Raw genomic sequence first — 25971 nt, 5'->3', positions numbered from 1 at the left:
GATGTGGTGTATTTGGACTTTCAAAAGGCCTTTGACAAGACCCACGTAAGAGATTGGTGTGCAAAATTAAAGCACGTGGTATTGGGGGTAATGTACTGGCGTGGATAGAGAATTGGTTGGCAGACAGGTAGCAGAGAATCGGGATAAACGGGTTCTTTTCGGAATGGGAGGCAGTGACTAGTGGAGTGGCGCAGGGCTCAGTGCTGGGACCCCAGCTCTTTACAATATACATTAATGATTTGGATGAAGGAATTCAGTGTAATATCTCCAAGTTTGCAGATGACACTAAACTGGGTGGCAGTGTGAGCTGTGAGGAGGACGCTAAGAGGCTGCAGGGTGATTTGGATAGGTTAGGTGAGTGGGCAAATGCATGGCAGATGCAGTATAATGTGGATAAATAGGAGGTTATCCACTTTGATGGCAAAAACACGAAGGCAGAATATTATCTGAATGGCGGCAGATTAGGAAAAGGGGAGGTGCAACGAGGCCTGGGTGTCATGGTTCATCAGTCATTGAAAGTTGGCATATAGGTACAGCAGGCGGTGAAGAAGGCAAATGGCATCTTGGCCTTCATAGCGAGGGGATTTGAGTATCGGAGCAGGGAGGTCTTACTGCAGTTGTACAGGGCCTTGGTGAGGCCTCACCTGGAATATTGTGTTCAGTTTTGGTCTCCTAATCTGAGGAAGGATGTTCTTGCTATTGAGGGAGTGCAGCGAAGGTTCACCAGACTGATTCCAGGGATGGCTGGACTGACATATGAGGAGAGACTGGATCAACTGGGCCTTTATACGCTGGAGTTTAGAAGGATGAGAGGGGATCTCATAGAAACATATAAGATTCTGACGGGACTGGACAGGTTCGATGCGGGAAGAATTTTCCCGATGTTGGGGAAGTCCAGAAGCAGGGGACATAGTCTTAGGATAAGGGGTAGGCCATTTAGGACTGAGATGAGGAGAAACTTCGTCACTCAGAGAGTTGTTTACCTGTGGAATTCCCTGCCGCAGAGAGTTGTTGATGCCATTTCACTGGATATATTCAAGATGGAGTTAGATATGGCTCTTACGGTTAAGGAGATTAAGGGGTATGGAGAGAAAGCAGGAAAGGATTACTGAAGGAATGATCAGCCATGATCTTATTGAATGGCGGTGCAGGCTCGAAGGGCTGAATGGCCTACTCCTGCACCTATTTTTCTGTTTCTATGCCAGGTCCAATGCTGCTGACTTGACGCCAGTTTTTAATCCCTGCACGCGCACCGAATGAAGTAAGGGCAGCAGATAGCATCTACCCAGTGATGTTCAACAAATGCAAGGGGCCCATCTCTCACATGTTCTCGAAGTGCATTAGTAGGATTAACTTCTGTGCGCTTCTTCCAACCGAAGAATGCATCGATGTAGTTTGCAGCAGGTGTATAAGCTTTTGACAAAAGAATAAAAAGTATGCACTGTGCCATGATTTCAAGAGATATTTTTGTCTTTCTATCTAGAATTAGGACATTCCCATTGACACTGAGGAGACCTCCACAAGTAATAGCTTATAATTATTACTCATAAGTGCACAATTTGTGTAAGTCATAAATCAAAGAATAATATGAATGCACCATTGGCAATACTCCACCAACCTAATGCTACCAAGGTTACCATGATGCATAGTTGCCAACTGTCTGCATTTTGCACGTGTCAGGCCTGATAATATCGTAATATCGCCTGTCTCCGTCTCCGCCCCTGCTTCAATCCAACTGCTGTTGAAATCCTTCTGGCCGGCCTCTCATGTTCTACCCTCCGTAAACTTGAGCTCATCCACATCTCTGCTGCCCGTGTCTTAACTCGTATCAAGTCCTGTTCACCCATCACCCCTGTGCTCACTGACCTACATTAGCGCCCAGCCCACCAATGCCTTAATTTCAAAATTCTCATCCTGGTGTTCAAATCCCTCCATGGCCTCGTCCATCCCTAGCTCTATAACTTCATCTCGCCCTACAACTCGCCAAGATCTCTGCGTTCCTCCAATTCTAGCCTCCTGTGCATACCCAATTTATTTTGCTACTCTTCCCCCTCCACCCCCCCTCCCCCCACCATCATGGGCGGCTGTGCCTTCAACCATCTAGGCCCTAAACTCTGGAACTCCCTCCCTAAACCTCCTTTAAGACACTCATTAAAACCTGTCTCTTTGAGCAAGCTTTTGGTCACATAATGTCTTCTACTTTGACTCATAAGAACATAAGAATTAAGAACAGGAGTAGGCCATCTAGCCCCTCGAGCCTGCTCCGCCACTCAACAAGATCATGGCTGATCTGGCCATGGACTCAGCTCCACTTACCCGCCCGCTCCTCGTAACCCTTAATTCCCTTATTGGTTAAAAATCTATCTATCTGTGATTTGAATACATTCAATGAGCTAGACTCAACTGCTACCCTGGGCAGAGAATTCCACAGATTCACAACCCTCTGGGAGAAGAAATTCCTTCTCAACTCGGTTTTAAATTGGCTCCCCCGTATTTTGAAGGCTGTGCCCCCTAGTTCTAGCCTCCCCGACCAGTGGAAACAACCTCTCTGCCTCTATCTTGTCTATCCCTTTCATTATTTTAAATGGTTCTTTCAGATCACCCCTCATCCTTCTGAACTCCAACGAGTAAAGACCCAGTCTACTCAATCTATCATCATAAGGTAACCCCCTCATCTCCGGAATCAGCCTAGTGAATCGTCTCTGTACCCTCTCCAAAGCTAGTATATCCTTCCTTAAGTAAGGTGACCAAAACTGCACGCAATACTCTAGGTGCGGCCTCACCAACACCCTGTACAGTTGCAGCAGGACCTCCCTGCTTTTGTACTCCATCCCTCTCGCAATGAAGGCCAACATTCCATTCGCCTTCCTGATTGCCTGCTGCACCTGCAAACTAACCTTTTGGGATTCATGCACAAGGACCCCCTGGTCCCTCTGCACCGCAGCATGTTGTAATTTCTCCCCATTCAAATAATATTCCCTTTTACTGTTTTTTTTTCCAAGGTGGATGACCTCACATTTTCCGACATTGTATTCCATCTGCCAAACCTTAGCCCATTCGCTTAACCTATCTAAATCTCTTTGCAGCCTCTCTGTGTCCTCTACACAACCTGCTTTCCCACTAATCTTTGTGTCATCTGCAAATTTTGTTACACTACACTCTGTCCCCTCTTCCAGGTCATCTATGTATATTGTAAACAGTTGTGGTCCCAGAACCGATCCCTGTGGCACACCACTAACCACCGATTTCCAACCCGAAAAGGACACATTTATCCTGATTCTCTGCTTTCTGTTAGCCAGCCAGTTCTCTATCCATGCTAATACATTTCCTCTGACTCCGCGTACCTTTATCTTCTGCAGTAACCTTTTGTGTGGCACCTTATCGAATGCCTTTTGGAAATCTAAATACACTCAGTGTCAATTTTTTCATAACGCCTTGGGACTACATTAAGGGGTGCTATATAAATGCAAGTTGTTGCTGTTATTTAAAGACTCATTCATTCGTTCATATTTTAAATCACATTTAAATTGCCTCACAATGTATTGTACTTTATCTCTTAGCTGCTTGAAGAAGAAAGAAGTTAGAAAGAAAGAAAGACTTGAATTTATATAGCGCCTTTCACGACCACCAGATGTCTGAAAGCGCTTTCCAGCCAATGAAGTACTTTTGGAGTGTAGTCACTGTTGTAATGTGGGAAATACAGCAGCCAACTTGTGCACAGCAAGCTCCCACAAACAGCAATGTGATAATGATCAGCTAATCTGTTTTAGCTATGTTGATTGAGGGATACATATTGACCAGGACACACCAGGGATAACTCCCTTGCTCTTCTTCAAAATAGTGCCATAAGATCTTTTACGTCCACCTGACAGAGCAGATGGGGCCTTGGTTTAACACCTCAGCCGAAAGACAGCGCCTCTGACAGTGCAGCACTCCCTCAGCACTGCACTGGGAGTGTTAGCCTGGATTTATGTGCTCAAGTCCCTTGAACCCACAACCTTCTGACTCAGAGGCGAGTGTGCTACCCACTGACCCACAGCTGACACTCGAGACACTTGAAGACCCGACTTGGCCTTAAATCAGCAGAGCTTTTTAAAATCGGTAAATACAGGATGAGTACGTATTGAACTGCCGCAACAGCCGGCCTCCTTATAAGCGCCACCTTAGTAATCGACTCCTATGGTAATGACAACTGGTCAGCACCATTTGCCAGATAGAGGTGTGTGCCCCTGTTCAAAGTGGACGGTGTAAGTGGTGTGGACGGCATTTGTAATGTGCATCATTTTTTGTTTTGCTGTTGCACATTGCCTGGACAGATCTCTCTACTGCTCCGACATGCTGGGCAGACTGACTTTTCATGTAAGATTGACATTGTATTTGTTGACTAAGTTGTGAAGCCTGTACTCTTGCCTGCCTGATCAATATTTTATCTTTAAACAGGAGCAAAAACTAAATGCCAATGTTCACGAGCTTAGTGGTAGCCTTGTTTTTTGCCAGCTGCATTCAGGTCATGAAATACAAAGGTATCCAATTTAGATTTTTTTTCTTAAAGCTGTCACTCCGTTTTGCTGATTTCTTGTTGAAGTATTTTAGGATGCAAAATTCTTGTTGCAGTCTTTGTCTGTGATGTACAGGGATGTCTTGTTTTTAATGCCATCTGTTTTTTTATTAATGTACTTTATTAATTAGAAACACTTTTTTTTTATAGGTAACCTAGTGCAAAAGGAGGCTGGCTCCGTGCAGTCCAAAATGCTGGAAAATGTACCAAAAAAGTTAAAAATCTACATTTCTTGGGGAGGGGGCGTGCTCTCAGATCTTGCTGGTAAATACATTCTGCACCATCAAAGCTGACACCCCCTTCAAAAGTTTCCGAATCCACCACTGTGAAAATGACACCTTTCTGCGGCTCAGTATTTTGTCCTGCTCCATGAATATTGGGGTATAGCAACAGTTTAAGTCACGACAACTTTGTGTCCCACTGCACTTCCACTGTAACTATTTCTTTTCATGTGTCACATGACATTGGGCTTTAGTTTTTCACAGGAAAATAAATGGAGTTGCGGAATGCGATCCCGAAACACTAACAATCTTGAGATCTAACGTAAATAAAAGGAATTTAACTTGTCCAGTCACCTTGAAGCATTGGTCTTGGTCATAAGAACATAAGAATTAGGAGCAGGAGTAGGCCATATGGCCCCTCGAGCCTGCTCCGCCGTTCAATAAGATCATGGCTGATCTTCGACCTCAACTCTACCTTCCCGCACTATCCCCATATCCCTTGATTCCGCTAGAGTCCAAAAATCAATCTATCATAGCCTTGAATATACTCAATGGCTGAGCATTCACAGTCCTCTGGGGTAGAAAATTCCAAAGATTCACAAACCTCTGAGTGAAGAAATTCTGCCTCATCTCAGTCCTAAATGGCCGACCCTCTACCCTGAGACTATACCCCCTAGTTCTAGACACTCCAGCCGGGGGAAACAGCCTCTCAGCGCCTACCCTATCAATCCTCCTCAGAATCTTATATGTTTTTCAGTTTTTCAGTTGTACGTTGAGTTTTGGTTTTGAGTTGTCAACTTTTTGGGGGGGCTGTGTCAGCTTTTCTGGAAGCGGTACGTCCGCTCTTCTGAGTGTCGTAGGTTGGCACAAATGTCCGAGGATGTGGTTTCACCCGAGTTCAGTGATATCATCTCCACACTGGCTGCCCTGCACTCATTGTCCAGCAGCAAAGGTGGTTATCAAGAAAACTGTGAACTCAAAAGATTGCAGACTATTAAGGCATGATAAACCCAGCACACTGTGATGGAGATGTAAGAGTGACAGTTCTTGCTTTTAGGCACCATGGTTTGCACTGGCCCCTTGTTTTACTTTACGATCTGAGCTGTGGCAACTTTGCCTCTGAGTCAGAAGTTCAAGTCCCACTCCAGAGACTTGAGCACAAAAATCTAAGCTGACACTCCAGTGCGGTGCTGATTATAATCGCTCAACCATAGGCGGCCGTGCCTTCTGTTGCCTAGGCCCGAAGCTCAGCAATTCCCTGCCTAAACCTCTTTCCTTCTTAAAACCTACCTCTTTGACCAAGCTTTTGGTCACCTGCCCTAATTTCACTTTATGTGGCTTGGTGCCAACATTTTTCTCTTATAATACTCCTGTGAAGCGCCTTGGGGTGTTATCTTCAGACTATGTACAACCTGTCTCAATCATGGACTCTATCTTCAGTCCATGTGCAACCTGAGCCATTTAATCTCTTGATGAAAAGTTCTGCAAAATGTTTCCCTGACCTCAAAGCTAATTGAGCTAAAATTAACAAAAATGATGCATCTTTTCTGCCTTGATTATTCAGACCTGGTATCTCCAATGTACCAGCAGTACAGGAACCATCATGCGATATGGAATATTTGAATAGCTCTGTCTATTGTTACTAATAAAACCTCCAAACGTATTCCCAAGCAGATATCCATTGATCCATAAAACACGCTCCACAGCGCCCTAAGGACTAAGCAATGGCAATTCAGCATTTCTCTTTCACAGTAACAGGTTTATTATTAAACCTTCTGCAAAGCAGAACAATTTATTCTGATTAAAAATGTGCATTTTGCTCACAGGCAAATTCTGTTGCTTGATATTTCTGGCTGCTCTAATAGATTATCTGCTAAAATTTAAAAACCCGAGCTCAGTAGACACACCATCCCATGTGTTATTGAACCATTCGGACTAGGAACGGGTTACATAGGAATGGGAGTAGACCAGTCGGCCCCTCAAGCCTGTTCCATTGTTCGATTAGATCGCGGCTGATCTGAACCTCAACTCCATTTACCCGCCTTAGCTCCATATCCCTTGATACCCTTACCCCCAAAAAATCTATCGATCTCAGTCTTGAAAGCTCCGATTATCCCCAGCATCCACCATCTTTTGGAAGAGAAAATGCCAGATTTCTGCTACACTTTGTGTGGAAAGAAGTGCTATCTGATTTCCCTGTCGCATCTCCCACCTTCTCAGGGCAGCTAGGGACGGGCAATAAGTGTCAGCCTTGCCAGCGCCGCACACGTCCCGAGAACAATTTTTCTTTAAATCGTCCTCTTATGAGGGTTTGATTTTTTATGCTGCCCAGTTCGCCTGCTTAATTTTAATCGGATTGGCAGCTTTGAAAGCTCAGCTGTCAGTGTTTCTTCCTCACTGAAGTATCAGCACTGAGAAGGACCGATCAAGCCCACTATCTCTGCGGAATTCAAACAGACAAGCCAGCCGCAGATCACGGGCTCAGAGTACGTGTTACAGCATATTGGGCCCAAGTTTCGGGTGGAGTTGCTCCTAGTTTTTTGGAGCAACTAGTTTAGTTTGGAGTATGTTAGAAATTGCAATTCTCGGATATTAGTTTGCTCCAGTTCTCGTGAGTTAGTTTAGGTTGGCTTTAGGTAAGGTACTTTTTTTTTCAAAAGTGGGTGTGTCCAGCCACTCCGGCCTGTTTTGCAAGTTTCGGCAGTGAAAACTTACTACAAACTAACTTAGGATGGAGTAAGTGTCCACTTTTGTAAGTTCTGAAAAACCTTACCTAGAGTTAAGTTTGGTGCAGGCACAGCCAGAGACGGGGGGTGGGAAGCATTAAACACAAAGGACACATCAACATCACAACAGCGGGGATAAGGGAAGTTAGAGGATTTTCCATAAACACCTTCACAACAACATTAAAGAAGCAAAGTACATTTAAAGCACCAAGCACTAAACGAAGCACAAAAAGTAATAAGCAATTAATTAATAAAAAATAGAAGGAACCCTGCACCTAAAGCACCAAGACCAAAGTAGTAAGTAATCAACCAATAAAAAACAGAAGTCCTACCTTTATGTGAAGGGAAGGTGTCTCAGTCAATGTCTCTCTCTGCAGTGTCTCTCTCTCGCTCTGTCTCTGACAGTGAGGGGTGCAGGGGGGGGGGGTTCTGTTGTGTGTCTGTATGTGTGTATGTGTGGGAGTGGGAGTGGGGGGTGGGATGTGTGTGTGTGTATGGGGGTTTGGTGGGAGGGGGTGTGTGTGTGTGGTGGGGGTGTGTGTGTGGGGGGGATGGGAGGGGTGTGTGTGTGTGGGGGGGATGGGAGGGGGGATGGGAGGGGGGTGTGTGTGTGGGGGGGTGGTGGGAGGGGTGTGTGTGTGTGTGTGGGGGGTGTGGGGTGTGTATGTGGGGGGGGATGGGAGGCGTGTGTGTGTGTGGGGGGGGGTGTGTGGGGTGTGTGTGGGGGGGATGGGAGGGGTGTGTGTGTGTGGGGGGGGTGGGAGGGGTGTGTGTGGGGGGGATGGGAGGGGGGTGTGTGTGTGGGGGGGTGGTGGGAGGGGTGTGTGTGTGTGTGGGGGTGTGTGTGGGGTGTGTGTGGGGGGGATGGGAGGGGTGTGTGTGTGTGGGGGAGGTGGGAGGGGGGGTGTGTGTGGGGGGGATGGGGTGTGTGTGTGGGGGGGGATGGGAGGGGTGTGTGTGTGTGGGAAGGGTGTGTGTGTGGGGGTGGTGGGAGGGGGTGTGTGTGTGGGGGAGGGGGTGTGTGTGTGGGGGGGAGGGTGTGTGTGTGTGGGGGGGTGTGTGGGGGGGATGGGAGGGGGGTGTGTGTGTGGGGGGGTGGGAGGGGGAGGTGTGTGGGGGAGATGGGAGGAGTGTTTGTGTGTGTGGGGGGGTGGGAGGGGGTGTGTGTGGGTATGTGTGTGGTGGGGGGGGATGGGAGGAGTGTGTATGTGGGGGGGGGATGGGAGGGGTGTGTATGTGGGTGGGGGGATAGGAGGAGTGTGTATGTGGGGGGGGGGGATGGGAGGGGTGTGTATGTGGGGGGGGGATGGGGGGTGTGTGCGTGGGGGGAATGGGAGGGGTGTGTGTGTGGGGGGGCTGGTGGGAGGGTGTGTGTGTGTGTGGTGGGGGTGTGTGTGTGGGGGGGGATGGGAGGGGTGTGTGTGTGTGGGGGGGGGTTGGGAGGGGGGGTGTGTGTGTGGGGGGGGGTGTGGGAGGGGGTGTATGTGGGAGGGGGTGTGTGTGTGGTGGGGGGGATGGGAGGGTGGTGTGTGTGGGGGGTGTGGGAGGGGGGGTGTGTGTGGGGGGGTGGGAGGGTGTGTGTGTGTGTGGGGTGGGTGGGATGGGGTGTGTGTGTGGTGGGGGGATGGGAGGGGGGGTGTGTGTGGGGGGTTGGGAGGGGGTGTGTGTGTGGTGGGGGGGATGGGAGGGGGGTGTGTGTGTGGGGGGGTGGGATGTGGTGTGTGTGTGGTGGGGGGGATGGGAGGGGGGTGTATGTGTGGGTTGGTGGGAGGGTGTGTGTGTGTGGTGGGGGGGGTGGGAGGGGGGTGTGTGTGTGTGGGGGGGTGGGATGGGGTGTGTGTGTGGGGGGGGATGGGAGGGGTGTGTGTGTGTGGGGGGGTGGGATGGGGTGTGTGTGTGGGGGGGGATGGGAGGGGGGTGTGTGTGTGGGTTGGTGGGAGGGTGTGTGTGTGGTGGGGGGGATGGGAGGGGGGGGTGTGTGTGGGGTTTGGGATGGGGTGTGTGTGTGGGGGGGGGATGGGAGGGGTGTGTGTGTGTGGGGGGATGGGAGGGGGGTGTGTGTGTGGGGGGGGTGGGAGGGGGGGTGTATGTGGGGGGGGTGATGGGAGGGATGTGTGTGTGTGGGGGGATGGGAGGGGGGTGTGTGTGTGGGGGGGGGATGTGGGGGGGGTGGGTGTGCGTGGGTGGTGTGGGGGAGAGGCTGGAAGGAGGCACCCCTGCACTCTCCTCCGGCCCTTCGATTATTGAGTGTCCCCCAACCCACGCTCCTCCATCCCTTGCCACGTTCCCGCCTCCATCCCTGTTGCCATGCACCCCCCTCCCCGGTTGCCACGCGCACTCCCCCTCCCGGTATCCACACCCCCCCTCCCCGGTATCCACACCCCCCCTCCCCGGTATCCATGCCCCTCTCCCCCTCCCGGTATCCTCACTCTCCTGAGCCATTGCGCAGGCATGCATGCTCCTGCGCGCCTGCGCAACGCTGCCGGCTCTGAGAAGAAAGCATGATCCCGAGCCCCGCCCCCCTGCAGGCAGTCTCCTCCCCAGGGAGACTGCGCTGCGCCACTCCACGCCACAGTCCAGGAGGACCGGAGAATTGCTGCAGAATATTCCGGCACACTTTCGAGCCCAGGCAGGTCACGTAAGTCTCGGAGGTGTGCCGTTTTCACCAGATGCCGAAACTTGGGCCCATTCTTCCTTAAACTTACACATAAGAACATAAGAAATAGGAGCAGGAGTAGACCATTTGGCCCCTCGAGCCTGCGCCCCCATTCAATAAGATCATGCCCAGCCACTCTCGAATCGCTGACTATTACAACAAGATGACACATTGGCTTCTGCCGCTTCAGTTGTTGAGATATCGAAGGTGCTGATTAGGCAAAGTCCCGATAGTCCTAAGTGACTGCTGCTTCTCCGGTTGCACCAGGAGCCAGGAGGTTGGGATGTGAAAACAGAAAGAGAAGATAAAAAGAGAGAGGAAAACAACAAATAAGCAAGGAAACAGAAAATAAAGAGGCAAAAGAAACACAGGAATAGGCGTAGGCCATTCAGCCACTCGAGCCTATTCCGCCATTCAATTAAATCATGGCTGATCTGTAGCTTAACTCCATTTACCCGCATTGGTTCCGTATCCCTTAATGACCTTGCCCAACAAAAACCTATCAATCTCAGTTTTGAAATTTTAAATTGACCCCCAACTTCAACAGGTTTTGTTGGGGGGAGAGAGTTCCAGATTTCCATTATCCTTTGTGTGAAGAAGTGCCTCTTGACTCATTCACCCCTGAACGGCCTGGCTCTAATTTTAAGTCCTTGTTCTGGACTCCACCCACTCACCAGAGGAAATAATCTCTCTCTCTCTCTCTAGCAAATCCGTTAATCATCTTAAACACCTCAATTAGAACACCTCTTAATCTTCCATACTCCAGGGAATACAAGGCTCATCTACGCAACCTATGGATTTCTGGAATAGCTGCCGTCTCGTGCAATGGAGGCTGATTTGCTGAATTTCTTCAAGTGAGAGCTGGACCTGTTTCTGGCTGGAGCAGAGATCACCTTTTACAAAAGAGTAGGTGCTGCATAGAATTATCAGGCCCAGAGTGATCTCCTGGACTAGTTTTGATCACTTAGGGAGGTCGGAGAAGAATTTCTCAGATCATAGAATCATAGAAGTTTACAGCACGGAAGGAGGCCATTTCGGCCCATCGTATCCGCACCGACCAACAAAGAGCTATCCAACCTAATCCCACTTTCCTGCTCTTGGTCCATAGCCGTAGGTTACGGCACTTCAAGTGCACATCCAAGTACTTTTTGAATGTGATGAGGGTTTCTGCCTCTACCACCCTTTCAGGCAGTGAGTTCCAGACCCCCACCATCCTCTGGGTGAAAAAATGTCCCCTCAAATCACCTCTAAACCTCCTACCAATCACTTTAAATCTATGCCACCTGGTTGTTGACCCCTCTGCTAAGGGAAATAGGTCCTTCCTATCCACTCCATCCAGGCCCCTCATAATTTTATACATCTCAATAAGGTCTCCCCTCAGCCTCTTCTGTTGTGCTGTTTTTACCTAAATTGGCTTGGGCTTTTAATCTGGTTTCTCGCCCACCCCAGGAGTTCACATGGTTTTGGGTGGGGTGGGGGAGTGCACCTATCGTATTGAACAAGGCATCACAATTGTGTGAGACAGGTTGGATGGACCAAAGGTTCTTCTCCTGTACCTCATTGTTCGTTTGTTCGTCTGTAACCTGTCCACATCATTTAAACCTTCCATTCTCTATAGCTAGGAAGGGAACAGAGAGAGAAAAATAAAAAAGGAGGAAAAGGTAAGACAATTCTATCAAAGCCACATTTATACTGCACCCTGGGGTGAAATAATGCTTCAGTTTCACTGCAATGTAAGTACGAACCACGTTTCTCACTGCTCGGGATTTTGAAGCTTCCAACCCGCCCGGAGATGGAGGGTTGATTGGGGGGCGTGGGGGGAGATAGAACGGGGGAAATCCAGAAGTCCAGGTGCCCCTGCACGCTGTGGAGTTTAAGGTGCATGTGATGTCATTGCATGTTCCTCACCTGGAAGTCACCCTGATTGAGAGGTAGATGTGGGGTACAAGGGAGAAGAGGTTCCAAGCCTGGGGGATACAATCTCTGGGTGAGGGGGCTATGATCCCTGACTCTATGGTGGGGGGGGGGGGGGGTCCAATTCTAACTCCGAGGAGGAGGGGGGGTAGTGCTTCCATGGGGCCGGTTGATGGTGAGGGAGCTTGGGGTGCTGGGCAGAAGCACTCCTGCTCCTCCTGGCCCACAATGATTGCTCCCCGAAGCTGCCCTTGCCTCGCTGCAGCTTCCGGGAATCCCGAGCCTGGGACCTTTGGACGGCCACAGTTGAACATACACAGCAGGTTAAAGCAGAGGCTTCAGGGCCTCATTATCCTGGCAGTGGATTGGCTGCCCGGCCCAACCCCCCCGTCCCACCTGTGTAAAAGCTAAAAGCGGGCAGGTTGGGGGACAGGATATAGATTTGTAATACTTTCACTCTCCCCCCCATCCCAACCCACCCATATTTTCATGTTAAAATTCCCCTGTCGCGTCTACAGCACAGAAACAGACCCGTTTGGCCATACTGGTCCATGCCGTTGTTTAATTTCCAAACGAGCCTCCGCCCACCCAATCTTCATCTAACTGCAACAGCATGTCCTTCTATTCCTTTTTCCCTAATGTGCTTATCTGGCTTCCACTTAAATGTCTCTATGCTATTCATCTCAGATACCTCCTGTGGTAGCAAGTTCCACATTCTCACCACTCTGCGTAAAGAGTTTCTCCTGAATTCCCTACTGGATTTATTGGTGACTATCTTATATTCATGATCTCGAGTTTTGGACTCTCCACAAGTGAAAACATTTTCTTTATGTCTACCCTATCAAACCCTTTCATTACCTTAAAGATGCCAATCGGGTACGGTAGCAGAGTGGTTATGTCAATGGACTAGTAAATCAGGAACAAGAGTTCAAATCCCACCATGGTAGCTGTGGAGCTTAAATTTAGTTAATAAAAAAATCTGGAATAAAAAAATTAGTATCAGTAATGGTGACCATAAGACTATTGTAAAACCTCATCTGGTTCACTAATGTCCTTTAGAGAAGGAAATCTGCTGTCCTTACCAGGTCTGGCCGAGATGTGACTCTTAACTGTTCTTTGAAATGGCGGCTCACCACCACCTTCCCGAAGACAATTAGAAATGGGAAATAAATGCTGGCCCTGCTGGTGGTGCCCACATCCCGTGAACAAATAAGAAAAAAAAAAAATCAGGTGTATTTAAACACACACAAGGAGCTCTGCTCACCAGCCTCCCACTGTCCCTGCGATTTTGAATTATTGAAAATAGTTCATTTTACTCCATGGTCAAAATGTGAATGGTGATGCAGCAAGCTATCGGGGCTTGTCGCGGCTTAAAGAATGTACCGTTTCCACTTCAATATTACAGTGAATGTTCATCTGTCTCTCTTGGGGACCACCGCTTCTGATTTGCCAGGAGATGCAATTTGGTAATTCTAGCAATAACTCAAGAATAACAGTGACTGGGAGTATTTGATGGAGTCTACAAAACACTAAAATGTCCCATTTGTTTCTTTCATGTATTCAACTGTCATTCTAACCCATGTATAAGCTGACCTAAGTTGTACACCTTGAGAACACTGACCACAGGGGGCGAACTTGTGGGAGACACTCCTAACCTGGACTTTCCAGTATAAAAGGGGAAGCTCCACCCACCGTCTGCCTCTTGAGGTCTTGGTAATAAAGGTAACTGGTCACAGAGTGATCTTTTCTCAAGTATGGGACTCGTGTGCATTTATACTGTATAGTAAGGACATATTATTGGTGACGAGAAACTGGGATTTAAACCACGCGAGCATGGCCACGAGCAGCACAAAAGAGAGGTACTGTGTTGGTGAAGATTGGGACGACTTTATTGAGAGACTACAGCAAAGTTTTGTCACTAAGGAATGGTTGGGACAGGATTCGGCTAACAAATGCAGGGCTCATCTCCTGACGGTTTGTGGATCCAGAACGTACTCCCTGATGAAGGGCCTTCTCGCGCCAGAGAAGCCGGCGGACAAGACGTTCGAAGAGCTCAGTAAGTTGACTGGGGAATACATTAAACCAGCGAGCAGCATGCACATGGCGAGACACCGGTTTTACAAGCACCTGTGGCGAGAAGGGCAAAGTGTTCCAGACTTCGTGGCAGATCTCCGGCGACTGGCGAGCCTATATAAGTTCACAGATGCATGCAGAGCGGAGATGCTGCGAGACTTTTTTATTGAGGGCATCGGGCACGCTGGGGTTTTCAGGAAATTGATTGAGACCAAAGACTTGACCTTGGAAGCGGCGACTCCGATAGCCCAGACAATTATCTCAGGGGAGGAAGAGACCAGAATGATTTATGGCAAAAATCTTGGCTCAAATGCTTCAAATGACCAGGGAGTCAACATTGTTAACGCGGCACACAGTTCTCTAGGCAGACAAGGGCAATCGGACATGCCCCAGCATGCAGTCGAACCCAAAGGGGGAATTCAACAGAGACAATGACTAGCTGAACGATGATTCATGCCATCGCAATGGACAATGCGGCCAGTAATGGGGCCATCATCACCTGCTAATGGTGCACTTAAGGACAGTTACAGAGACAGTCAGAGACGATCGACTGGTAATGGACCATTTGTTTCCAACAACGGGGCCTCCAGCTCATGCTGGAGGTGTGGAGGGAAACACACAGCCAGAGCTTGCAGGTATCAGCAATATACCTGCAGAAACTGCAACATCAGCGGTCACTTGACGCGTATGTGCAGGAAGTCTGCAGCCAGGTTGATGTACGAGGAGGACGAGCACAATGTAAGCCCTACGAGGCCAAATGAATACTGGGGGAAATCGCTGGAAGCTGAAGTTCAGCGAGTTCATGTGGAGCACATATACAGCTCATATACCAGGACGCCACCGATAATGATGAAAGTGCTCCTCAATGGCATCCCAGTATTAATGGAGCTAGACACGTGGCCAGCCAGTCCCTGATGAGTATCAAACAGTTCGAAAGGTTGTGGGTGTCCAAGGCCAGGAGGCCAAAATTATTGCCGATTGACGCACTGCTACAGACACATACAAAGGAGATCATTCCGGTGCGAGGCAGCGCCACGGTAGTCGTAACCCACAAAGATTCGGAGAACAGGTTGCCACTCTGGATTGTCCCGCACTACTGGGGAGGAATTGGCTTGCTGTCATGAACTGGAAATGGGGCGATGTCAATGCAATTTCTTCTGTGGAGCGAGTATCATGCTCACAGGTCCTGGACAAATTTGACTCATTATTTCAACCCGGCAATGGCACTTTCATGGGGGCCAGGATAGTGATTCACATAAACCCGGACGCCAGGCCAGTACACCACAAGGCCAGAGCGGTGCGGTTCGTGATGCGGGAAAAGATAGAAGGCGAATTGGACCGCCTGCTGAGGGAAGGCATCATCTCGCCAGTCGAATTCAGTGACTGGGTGAGCCCGATTGTGCCGGTGCTCAAGGCGGATGGGTCGGTCAGGATATGTGGTGATTACAAGGCCACCATCAATCGGGTGTCACTCCAAGACCAGTACCCGCTACCGAGAGCGGAGGACCTCTTTGCGACGCTATCCCGTGGCAAACTTTTTTCAAAATTGGACCTGACCTCAGCTTACATGACCCAGGAGCTGGTGAGTGAGTCGAAGAAGCTGACCACCATCACGACACACAAGGGGTTGTTTGAATACAACAGATGTCCATTTAGGATTCGTTCAGCCGCCGCGATCTTTCAGCGAAATATGGAAAGCCTCCTCAAGTCGATTCCAAGGATGGTGGTTTTTCAAGATGACATCCTCATCACAGGTCACGATACTGAAGAGCACCTCCACAACTTGGAGGAGGTGCTACGCAGACTGGACCGGGTAGGGCTGCGACTGAAAAAGGCGAAGTGCGTCTTCTTAGCTCCAGAGGTAGAATTCCTGGGGAGGAGGGTAGCAGCAGACGGGATCAGACCTACTGCGTCCAAAACGGAAGCGATCCAGAGAGCACCCAGACCCCGTAACATGACGGAGCTGCGTTCGTTCCTGGGGCTATTGAACTATTTTGGCAACTTTCTTCCCAAATTGAGCACGCTGTTAGAGCCGCTACACGTGCCCCTATGCAAAGGTCGCGATTGAGTCTGGGGGGACAGCCAGGAAAGGGCTTTTGATAGAGCACGCAATTTGTTATGCTCCAACAAACTGTTAACGTTATATGACCCGTGTAAGAAACTTGTTTTAACATGTGATGCATCGTCCTATGGGGTCGGGTGTGTGTTGCAGCATGTGAATGCCAATGGTCAGTTACAGCCAGTAGCTTATGCCTCCAGAAGTCTGTCCCGGGCAGAAAGGGACTATGGGATGGCAGAAAAGGAAGTGCTAGCATGTGTATATGCAGTAAACAAAATGCGCCAGTACCTGTTTGGCAGGAAATTTGAACTGGAGACAGATCACAAACCCCTAACGTCCCTTTTGACCGACAACAAGGCCATAAATGCGAATGCATCGGCCCACATACAGAGGTGAGCACTTACGTTAGCCGCCAATGACTACACAATTCAGCACAGACCAGGCACTGAAAACTGTGCCGATGCACTCAGCAGGCACACACTAGCCACTACTGGGGGGGGGCAGCTGAGCATGATGCTGAGGTGGTCATGGCTGTTGAAGCTTTCGAAAGCAAAGGCTCACCTGTAACAGCCCGTCAGATTAAAGTGTGGACAAATAAAGACCCGCTACTGTCTTTAGTTAAGAAATGTGTCCTGAATGGGGACTGAGCAGTCATGTACGGGGCATGCCCTGAGGAGTTTAAACCATTTCATAGGCGCAAGAATGAACTCTCGATTCAGGCCGATTGCCTACTGTGGGGAAACCAAGTAGTCATGCCCCAGAAGGGCACAGAGGTGTTTATCAGAGAACTTCACAATGAGCACCCGGGCATTGTCATGATGAAGGCAATTGCCAGGTCACACGTTTGGTGGCCAGGGATAGATGCAGACCTGGAACTTTGTGTTCGCAGGTGCATCACGTGTGCTCAGCTGGGCAACGCACCCAGAGAAGCCCCCCTTAGCCCCTGGTCCTGGCCCGCCAAGCCATGGACATGCATCCATGTGGACTACGCAGGTCCTTTCATGGGAAAAATGTTTTTGGTTGCAGTAGACGCCTTCTCCAAATGGATTGAGTGTGCCATTTTAAATTCAAGCACATCCTCTGCCACGGTAGAAAGTCTACGGGCAATGTTCACTGCCCATGGTCTACCGGATGTCTTGGTCAGCGACAATGGCCCGTGCTTCACAAGCACTGAATTCCAGGACTTCATGGCAGGCAATGGAATCAACCATGTCAGAACGGCACTGTTCAAGCCGGCCTCAAACGGCCAGGCGGAATGAGCAGTGCAGATAATCAAACAGGGGATGCTCAGAATCCAAGGGGGTTCCCTACAAAGCCGCTTATCATGCCTCCTGTTGGCCAATAGATCCCAACCACACTCGCTCACAGGGGTTCCACCTGCAGAGCTGCTAATGAAAAGGATGCTCAAAACCAGCTTATCCCTTATACACCCTACTGTGAAAGAAATTGTTGAGAGCAGGCGTCAGTCACAATGTGACTACCATGACAGGAATGTGTGGGCACGATGCATTGATGTCAATGACCCTGTTTTTGTCCTTAATTACGCTGCAGGGCCCAAATGGCTTGCAGGCACTGTGATTGCCAAAGAGGGGAATAGGGTTTTGGTAGTTAAACTTACCAATTGATAAGTCTGCCGCAAACATGTGGATCAAACTAAAAGGAGGTTCAGCAACCCCATAGCAGAAGCAGAGGAAGAACACGACATAGAGTTTACCCCACCACAGGTGACCGAACACCGGAACCAAGTGGAGGAGAGCCCAGTCACTGTGGGCAGTCCGGATAGGCCTGAGGCACCGCAAACAGCAGACACTCAGGCCAGCGCCCAACAACCGGAGCCCCAACTCAGGCGCTCTGCAAGGGAGCGTAAACCACCAGAGAGACTTAACCTGTGATCCTAATAAGACTTTGGCGGGGAGGTGATGTCATGTATTCAACCAGCATTGTAACCCATGTATAAACTGGCCTAAGTTGTATACCTTGAGAACACTGACCACAGGGGGAGAACTTGTGGGAGACACTCCTAACGTGGACTTTCCGGTATAAAAGGGGAAGCTCCAACCACCGTATGCTTGATAATAAAGGTAACTAGTCACAGAGTGATCTTTTCTCAAGTATGGGCCTCATGTGCATTTATACTGTATCGGGAGGGAGTTGGATGTGGTCCTTGCGCCTGGGGGGGTCGAGGGGGTGTGGAGGGGTCATGGGGGGGAGGTTCTGGGGTGGGTGATCAGCCACGATCTTCTTGAATGGCGGTGCAGGCTCAAAGGGCCGAATGGCCTACTCCTGCACCTATTTTCTATGTTTCTATGTTTCTATGTAAGGAAATATTAGTTTCAAAGGACTTGCATGCAATGTCAGATTGGTGACTTGCAGTGTCAGACGACTCCCACTATTACGCTTCAGCAGAGTCTTGGTGACAGCCAGGAGCACAGGTGCCAATTTAGGTGTATTTTTTGGGACACTTGCATTTGCTTCTCCCTCACTGATGGCCCACCTGCCTGCCTGTCTGATTCTCAGTGCCCTTCTTACCTTCCTGCTGGCCCCCTGCTCGATTCCTGATGCCATATCCACCTCTCCTTGCCTGCCTGTCGGCATGCTAGCTCAGCTGCTCAATTCCCAATGCTTTGCCAGACTGAGCCCGATTGCAATCCCACCCAATTACTGGGCTCCCCGGGGGGAGAAACTGGTCTGCGTTGCGCCCATTTTTCAGGCATAAAACGGGCGCAAATCACGCCAATTTAGCAACGGTATGGCCTGAGCCCAATCTGCGTAGGCATTAGTCCCACCGCTACATTCACGGGAACCATTTACAGGGCTGCGAGAGAGAGCAGGGCAGTGGGAGTAGACTTAACTTGCTCTAGCAAACATCCAGAACAGACATGATGGGCCGAATGGCTTCCTTCTGTGCTACAAACATCTACGATTCCACAGGTGCCATTGGGTTGCCTTTGCCCATGGGACAGCACCTCACCACTAATTGGCAACTTTCTAGGGGTGGGGGAGGAAGAAATTTGGCTGAAAAGCTACAAGAAATGTTATTACCCTTGATCCATTTATCCAGTAATTCATGAGGAAAATCACCAAAATTTATACCTATGAGGAGTTTTTTTCCAGGGATGTTAGGCAATGCCTCCTACAGAGTCATTTCCCAGTAAGTTGGTCCCAAACCATACCAAGACAGTAGACGTGACATCGTTCTAGCTTAGGTCTGTGGCATTGTAAAATATATTAGAATGAATCTACTACAATCGTCTCACCATTTTCAAATTCCTTTACATTCTGGGAACAGAATACGAACATAAGAAATAGGAGCAGGAGTAGGCCATTTGGCCCCCTGCTCCGCCATTCAATAAGATCATGGCTGAATTGATCTTAGCCTCAACTCCACTTCCGTGCCCGCTCCTCATAACCCTTGACTTCCCTGTAGTTAAAAAAATTTGTCTATTTCCACCTTAAATATATTCAATGACCCAGCTCCCACAGCTCTCTGGGGTAGAGATTTCCAAAGATTTACGACCATCTGAGAGAAGAAATTCCTCCTCATCTCCATTTTAAATGGGCAACCCCTTATTCTGAAACTATGTCCCCAGTTCTAGATTTCTCCCACGAGGGGAAACATCCTCTCTGCATCTACCCTGTCAACCCCCCTCAGAATCTTAAATGTTTCAATAAAATTGCCACTCATTCTTCTAAACTCCAGTGAGTACAGGCCATACCTGCTCAACCTTTCTTCATAAGACAACCGAGTGCCTACCTGTTGGGTAGAAACAAAGCAATGATGCAGGCGCCAGGATTAGCCATGGAACCCAAAGCGGCAGACAGGTGGTAAGCAGTGTTTCCGTAGGGTAAGCATGAGTAGGTCTGCACTGATGGTAGAAAACCATTGGTCAATGAATTCACCCAGATAACCAGAAGATAAATGAACAGGAGCTGGAGCCTGGAGTACTTGGTGAATGTACTGATTGTCATATTTTCTATTTCGGCTGGGTGCTTAGCTATAGCCATCCCATTCCGAGGACTAGTTAGACTGGAGCTTTGTGTATCCGCCAATCGCTCAGAGATGCATTTATTCAATTCTAATTCAGTGGTTGAGACGTGCGCCACTCGATCAGACACTGGCTCTTCATTCAACTCCTTGTCAGGTAACCACGGGACTCGTGTGAGGAAAACAAAAGCCACCAAGCAGAAAGCCATCATCGCTGTGAGGAAAGCTAAGAACGCTTCAGTGGAGAAGTTGGCAGGCAGGTAATGCTGAACACTTGCCCCGTCTGTGAAGTTGCTAATGGTCACGTTGGCGATCTTTGAAACGTTTACGCACTTGACCATCCCAGCACCTTGGCCTATTGCCACAAGACCAGGGACGAAGCCACTCAGGCCTTCTCCAATAAAATAGGTGGTCATGTACTTTGTCCGGAGTCTCATCATGAAAGGAAGAAAGGTCACGGAAGAGGTACAGTCCACGAGTGACAAGAAAAATGTCAGAATAAGAAATGCTGTACTGTGAGATTTACCTGCCAGTAGTGTAGTCTCCTTCCAGAAGAACACCATCAGCAAGCTGGCCATTATTCCGATGCTGATAATAATGTAGATGGCAATGATCTCCTTCACCTTCCCTGGTGCAAACTTGTGCATGAGAGTGACAAACAGAGGTCCCACGTTGGCCAGTTGAATGATGACAGTGAGGTAAGAGGGCAAGTCCCAGCCTTCAGGCAAGACGTTCACAATGAGCGGAAGCTCCACCCACAGACCGTTGATGGCAACCCATGAGCCCGTGCCAAATATACAGGCTAGTATGTGGATGGCGAGGGACATGGTGCTGTGGTACAGGTCAGTCTATGGGACGGCGCTCATCTGTATCAGAAGGCACAAGGTTGACAGGAACGATGCGTCTTCTGAAATGCAAAGCAACAATAAAATAATCATACTTTTATCAAATAAGGCGCTACAAAATAGTAGTATTTGTATTCTTTGCATTCAGAGTACACCTAGGAGTATAACAGCACCCTATCCCCAGAGTTCAGAACTCACCCACTCACATCATATCCCATATTAAGTGCCATTCCCTATTACTCCTATCCTTGTCCATCTCCACTGGCTTCCCATCACCGCCCCCCCCCCCAGTACATTGATTAAAAATCCTCTTCCCCCTTTGCATATCTCTCCGTGACAATGCTCCATTCTAAGGCGATTGTCAAAAGAACCAGAGGCGATATGCGGATACACTTTCTTACTCAGCGAGTTGTTGTGATCTGGAACGCGCTGCCTGAAAGGACGGTGGGAGCAGATTCAATCGTAACTTTCAAAAGGGAATTGGATCAATAGAAAAGAAAGAAGAAAGAAAGACTTGCACTTACGCAGTGCCATTCACGGCCACGGTATCAAAGCGCTTTACAGCCAATGAAGTACATTTGGAGTGTAGTCACTGTTGTAATGTGCGAAACGCGGCAGCCAATTTGCACACAGCAAGCTCCCACAAACAGCAATGTGATAGTCACCAGATAATCTGTTCTATTATGTTCATTGAGGGATAAATATTGGCCAGGACACCGGGGATAACTTCCCTGCTCTTCATCGAAAAGTGCCATGGGATCTTTTACATCCATTTGAGACAGCAGACACGACCTTGAATATTTTCAAATACTTGGAAAAGAAAACATTTGCTGAGCTATGGGGAAAGAGCAGGGGGAATGGGACTAATTGGGCAGCTCTTCCAAAGAGCCAGCACAGGCACGATGGGTTGAATGGCCTCCTTCTGGGCTGTAGCGTTCTATGATTCTATGGTTCTCCCAGTCCAACCTTCCTGCATCCCTGCTGAAACCTTCCACTCCTCCAGGGCTAGTCTACTGTGCAGTCCTTCCTCCTCCTGCTTCAGCACTGTTGGCACAACCATCACCACTCCTGCACTCACCTCTCACCTTGCTACATCTTTCGCCTGCTTCAGAAGCTTCCTCCCAACCTACCTTCTCAACCACACCTTGGGAGGGGGCAGGGGAATGTGAATCTAATTCCTCCCGCCCAGCGAAAACTGGACGGACAAGTTAAATGGACTTACCCACTTGCTTAAAAACAGAAAATGCTGAAATGCTCAGCAGATCAGGCAGCATCTGTGGAGCGAGAAATAGAGTTAACGTTTCAGGACGATGACCCTTTGTCAGAACTGGAAAAAGTTAGAGATGTAACAGGTTTTTAGCCTCATCTTTTGTTTTATTAACTTGTCCCATTATCCTTTTGCCTTGCACCATCATCCCTTTTGTCATTTAATCTCTTCTGCCCTCCACCCTATCACAGACCTTCCCTTTTGTTCTTTCCTCCACTCCCCCTGAAAACTGCCCCTGCACTTGCTTAAAAATCTGTTACATCTCTAACTTTGTCCAGTTCTGACAATGGGTCATTGCTAGAAGATACTCCAGCTTTCCACTCACCCCTCCCGCAACCCCCCTCCCGCACCCAGCCCCCCCATGCACCGATCCAGCTGCCCATTAAAACCGAACCCCCCTTCAGGCAGCTCTCCTAACTCTTCTCCAGCCGACTGCTGTTTGACCAATCCCCTTTCAGATATCGTGCAATGTTAAAGGTGCTGTATCAGTACAAGTTGCTGTTATACATTCATTTTACTGACTCCAAGGTCAATGTCAATTGAGTGTATCCACTCCATTATTACGCTCAGCAGATGAATGATTAACAGAGACTGTGCAGGAGTCTTTCAACTGCCTTTGTTTTAGGTACTCTTTGAGAAGGAGGAGAAATCGCAAGGGGCCTGTCTATAGATGCTTAACATTCCCAAAGTTTCTTTCTCCTTTAAAGATACATTTCTGGAAAAAAAAAATCAATATTTTCATTTTTTCTTTTGCTGACGAGCTGGAACCTTTATGGGAACATCGGGACAGCAGTAAGCCACTCAGCCCCTCGAGCCTATTGTTCCATTCAATGAGATCATGGCTGATCGACCTGCAACGAGGTACATTTCCATGGCAACAGTCACTCGGCAGTGCCTTGCCAAGTGGCTAGTAGTCATGTCGGGAGAATAATTGACTGGGCGGGGGAGAGCGCGGAGGGAACATCACAGTCACACCAATCCTGTTCTTGCTCAACATCCACACGCTTGCATTTTGCGACAGAGGTCGCGGGACAGCGATCGGAAACAAGAAGCCTGGCTGATATTTTCTCTCCTACTTTGCTCAGGGGCAGTAAAGCTAATTATGGAGCTGCTACTGCCATCCTGACTAGGATCATTGAATCCTCAACATCAGCGACTGAACTGGGGGGCCTTGCTGCTTTGTCTAATATCAAGTGGTGGAGAGTCACCAGGGATGTTCATAGGAACATCGGAACAGGAAAGGCCATTCACCCCGCAGGAGCCCGTTGATGGTGCTATATTAGTACAAGTTGTTGTTATACATTCATTTTACTGACTCATGGCTGATCTGTATCATAGCTCCATCTACCCGCCTTGGTTCCCTAACCCTTAATATCCTTGCCGAACAAAATCTGTCCATCCCAATTTTGGAATTTGCGATTGACCCCCGGCCTGTACAGCATTTTGGGGGAGAGAGTTCCAGATTCCCACTCCTCTTTGTGTGAAGAAGTGCTGTCTGACATCACTCCTGAAGGGCCTGGCTCTAATTCTAAGGTTATGCCCCATTGTTCTGGACTCCCCCCACCAGCGGAGATAGTTTCTCTCTCTCTACCCTATTGAACCCATCAATCATCTTAAACACCTCAATTAAATCATCCCTTAATCTACAATATTCAGGGGGAATACAAGCCTAGTCTGTGCAGCCTGTCCTCATAATTTAACCCTTTTAGCCCCAGTATTAAAATGGTGAATCTGCGCTGCACCCGCTCCAAGGCCAATGTATCCTTCCTGAGGTGCGGTTGCCAGAACTGAACGCATAAATGGGGTCTAACTCTATATAACTGCAACTTACAAAGTTTCCAAAACTAGAAGTTATTAATACAAGATAGTCACCAATAAATCCAATAGGGAATTCAAGAGAAACTTCTTTACCCAGAGAGTGGTGAGAATGTGGAACTTGCTGCCACAGAGAGTAGTTGAATCGAACAGTATAGATGCATTTAAGGGGAGGCTAGACAAGGATATGAGGGAGAAGGGAAGAGAAGGGTATGCTGATAAGGTGAGATGAAAAGGGGTGGGAGGAGTCTCGTGTAGAGCATAAAAGCCAGCATAGACAAGTTCCGAATGGCCTGTTTCTGTGCTGTAGACACGATGTAATTCTACAGATATATGCACAGAAGCCCATCGAGCTTGTGCTGCACTGGCTGCCCGAGAAACTATCTACTCTAGTCCCAGTATCCTGTTGTTTCCATGTACCCTTTAATATATTTTGTTTTTAAGTGTTTTCCTAATTCCCTCTTAAACATTTTGATTCTGTATTTTTTTTTAAATGTTGCTAGAAAGTTTTTATGTAAACTAAAAAGTTTGTTACTTAAAAAAATGATTGCGGGTGGCATTGCTGTTAGAGGACAATCTTATCATTGCAACAGCCTTTTACTTTATGAGGGAGATAAAGAGCCTTTCAGAGCTTTTACATTAGCGGCCTGATCCTTTAATTGAGAAACATCGGTTTTGATTGTGAAATAAAACCTGACTTAGCGATTTCCATCACTCCACCATTGACTTCAGCTGTGCCTTCAGCTGCCGAGACCCTAAGCTCTGGAATTCCCTCTCTAAACCTTTCTGCCTCTTCACCTCTCTCTCTCACATTTCCCACATTACAACAGTGACTACACGCCAAAAGTACTTCATTGGATGTAAAGCACTTTGAGACGTCCGGTGGTCGTGAAAGGCGCTATATAAATATCAAAGTTTTTCTTTTTTTCCACAATGCCCCCTCCCCCCCACCCCCCCCCCCCCATACCCACCATACCCCCGAGATGTCTGCACTCCTCTAATTCTACCCTCTTGAGCATCCCTGATTATAATCGCTCAGCCATCGGTGGCCGTGCCTTCTGTTGCCTAGACCCCAAGCTCTGGAACTCCCTGCCTGAACCTCTCTACCTCTCTTTCCTCCTTTAAGATGCTCCTTAAAACCTACCTCTTTGACCAAGCTTTTGGTCATCTGTCCTAATATTTCTTGACGTGGCTCGGTGACAAATTTTGTTTGCTAACCCTCCCGTGCAGCGCCTTGGGACGCTTTACTGTGTTAAAGGCGCTATATAAATACAAGTAGTTGTTGATAGGCTTTGCCACACATCGCAGAGCTGCAAAAGAGCTTGTGTGTTTGAAAGCAGTCACACCTAGGGAAGGCATTACATCACTTCTCTTTTTACTGCTTGGTTACTAACCGACATAAAGCAGCCCCCAGAAAAAAAATGGTGACGGGGCCCTGAAACACCCAGATCTGTTCAGACTTTCCCTGAGGAGAAAAAGACGAGAGAGTTTCTTACCTGCAGAAGGAGCGAGCAAGTTCTTGCAATCTTAGCCCGAAGTGTAACGCTGATGGGACTGTACGCTGCTTCGGCTCCAGCTCTCGTGGGCACATCTCCAAGCCACAACTCCCACAACTGCTTTGTACTTTGGCTATATTCCAACAACCTGATAAGAATAAGGTGTGTTTTATTAGTTCAAACCCAGAGGAACAAGATGTTTTAATCTTCATGTCTCACTTGCACACCTTAAAAACAGAACCGGTTGTTAAATAATTATGACTGAAAGCTGCTTGGTCACACAGCGAGACCAGTCCACACTATGACCCACACCCCCATGTAATGCGGCACAAGCTAATTGCTGTGTATTACAGTGT

The 25971-nt window shown here is 48.5% G+C and overlaps 1 protein-coding gene across 2 annotated transcripts in view; it reads right to left on the bottom strand.

Annotated features, from left to right (window-relative positions):
• slc52a3-1 (solute carrier family 52 member 3-1) overlaps positions 1-25695 on the bottom strand; it is a 48488-nt gene extending 22793 nt beyond the window's left edge. The window contains exons 1-3 of one of the 2 annotated variants that reach the window (XM_070895120.1): positions 25616-25644; positions 22260-22311; positions 19962-21099 (exon numbers count right to left, since the gene is read on the bottom strand). In XM_070895120.1, coding sequence (XP_070751221.1) covers positions 19962-21019 — 1058 coding nt within the window. In that variant the 5' untranslated portion in view covers positions 21020-21099; positions 22260-22311; positions 25616-25644. Of the gene's footprint in view, positions 1-19961; positions 21100-22259; positions 22312-25615 lie in introns of both variants that reach the window. The other variant, XM_070895119.1, reaches the window with a different exon arrangement.
• Positions 25696-25971: the final 276 nt, after the last annotated feature.

This window comes from Pristiophorus japonicus, chromosome 12 (genome assembly GCF_044704955.1).
Source record: "Pristiophorus japonicus isolate sPriJap1 chromosome 12, sPriJap1.hap1, whole genome shotgun sequence".
In the NCBI taxonomy this organism is placed as follows: Eukaryota; Metazoa; Chordata; class Chondrichthyes; family Pristiophoridae; genus Pristiophorus; species Pristiophorus japonicus.
Note: the sequence above shows the minus strand (reverse complement) of the source record. Positions and strands in the feature narration are given on the sequence as shown.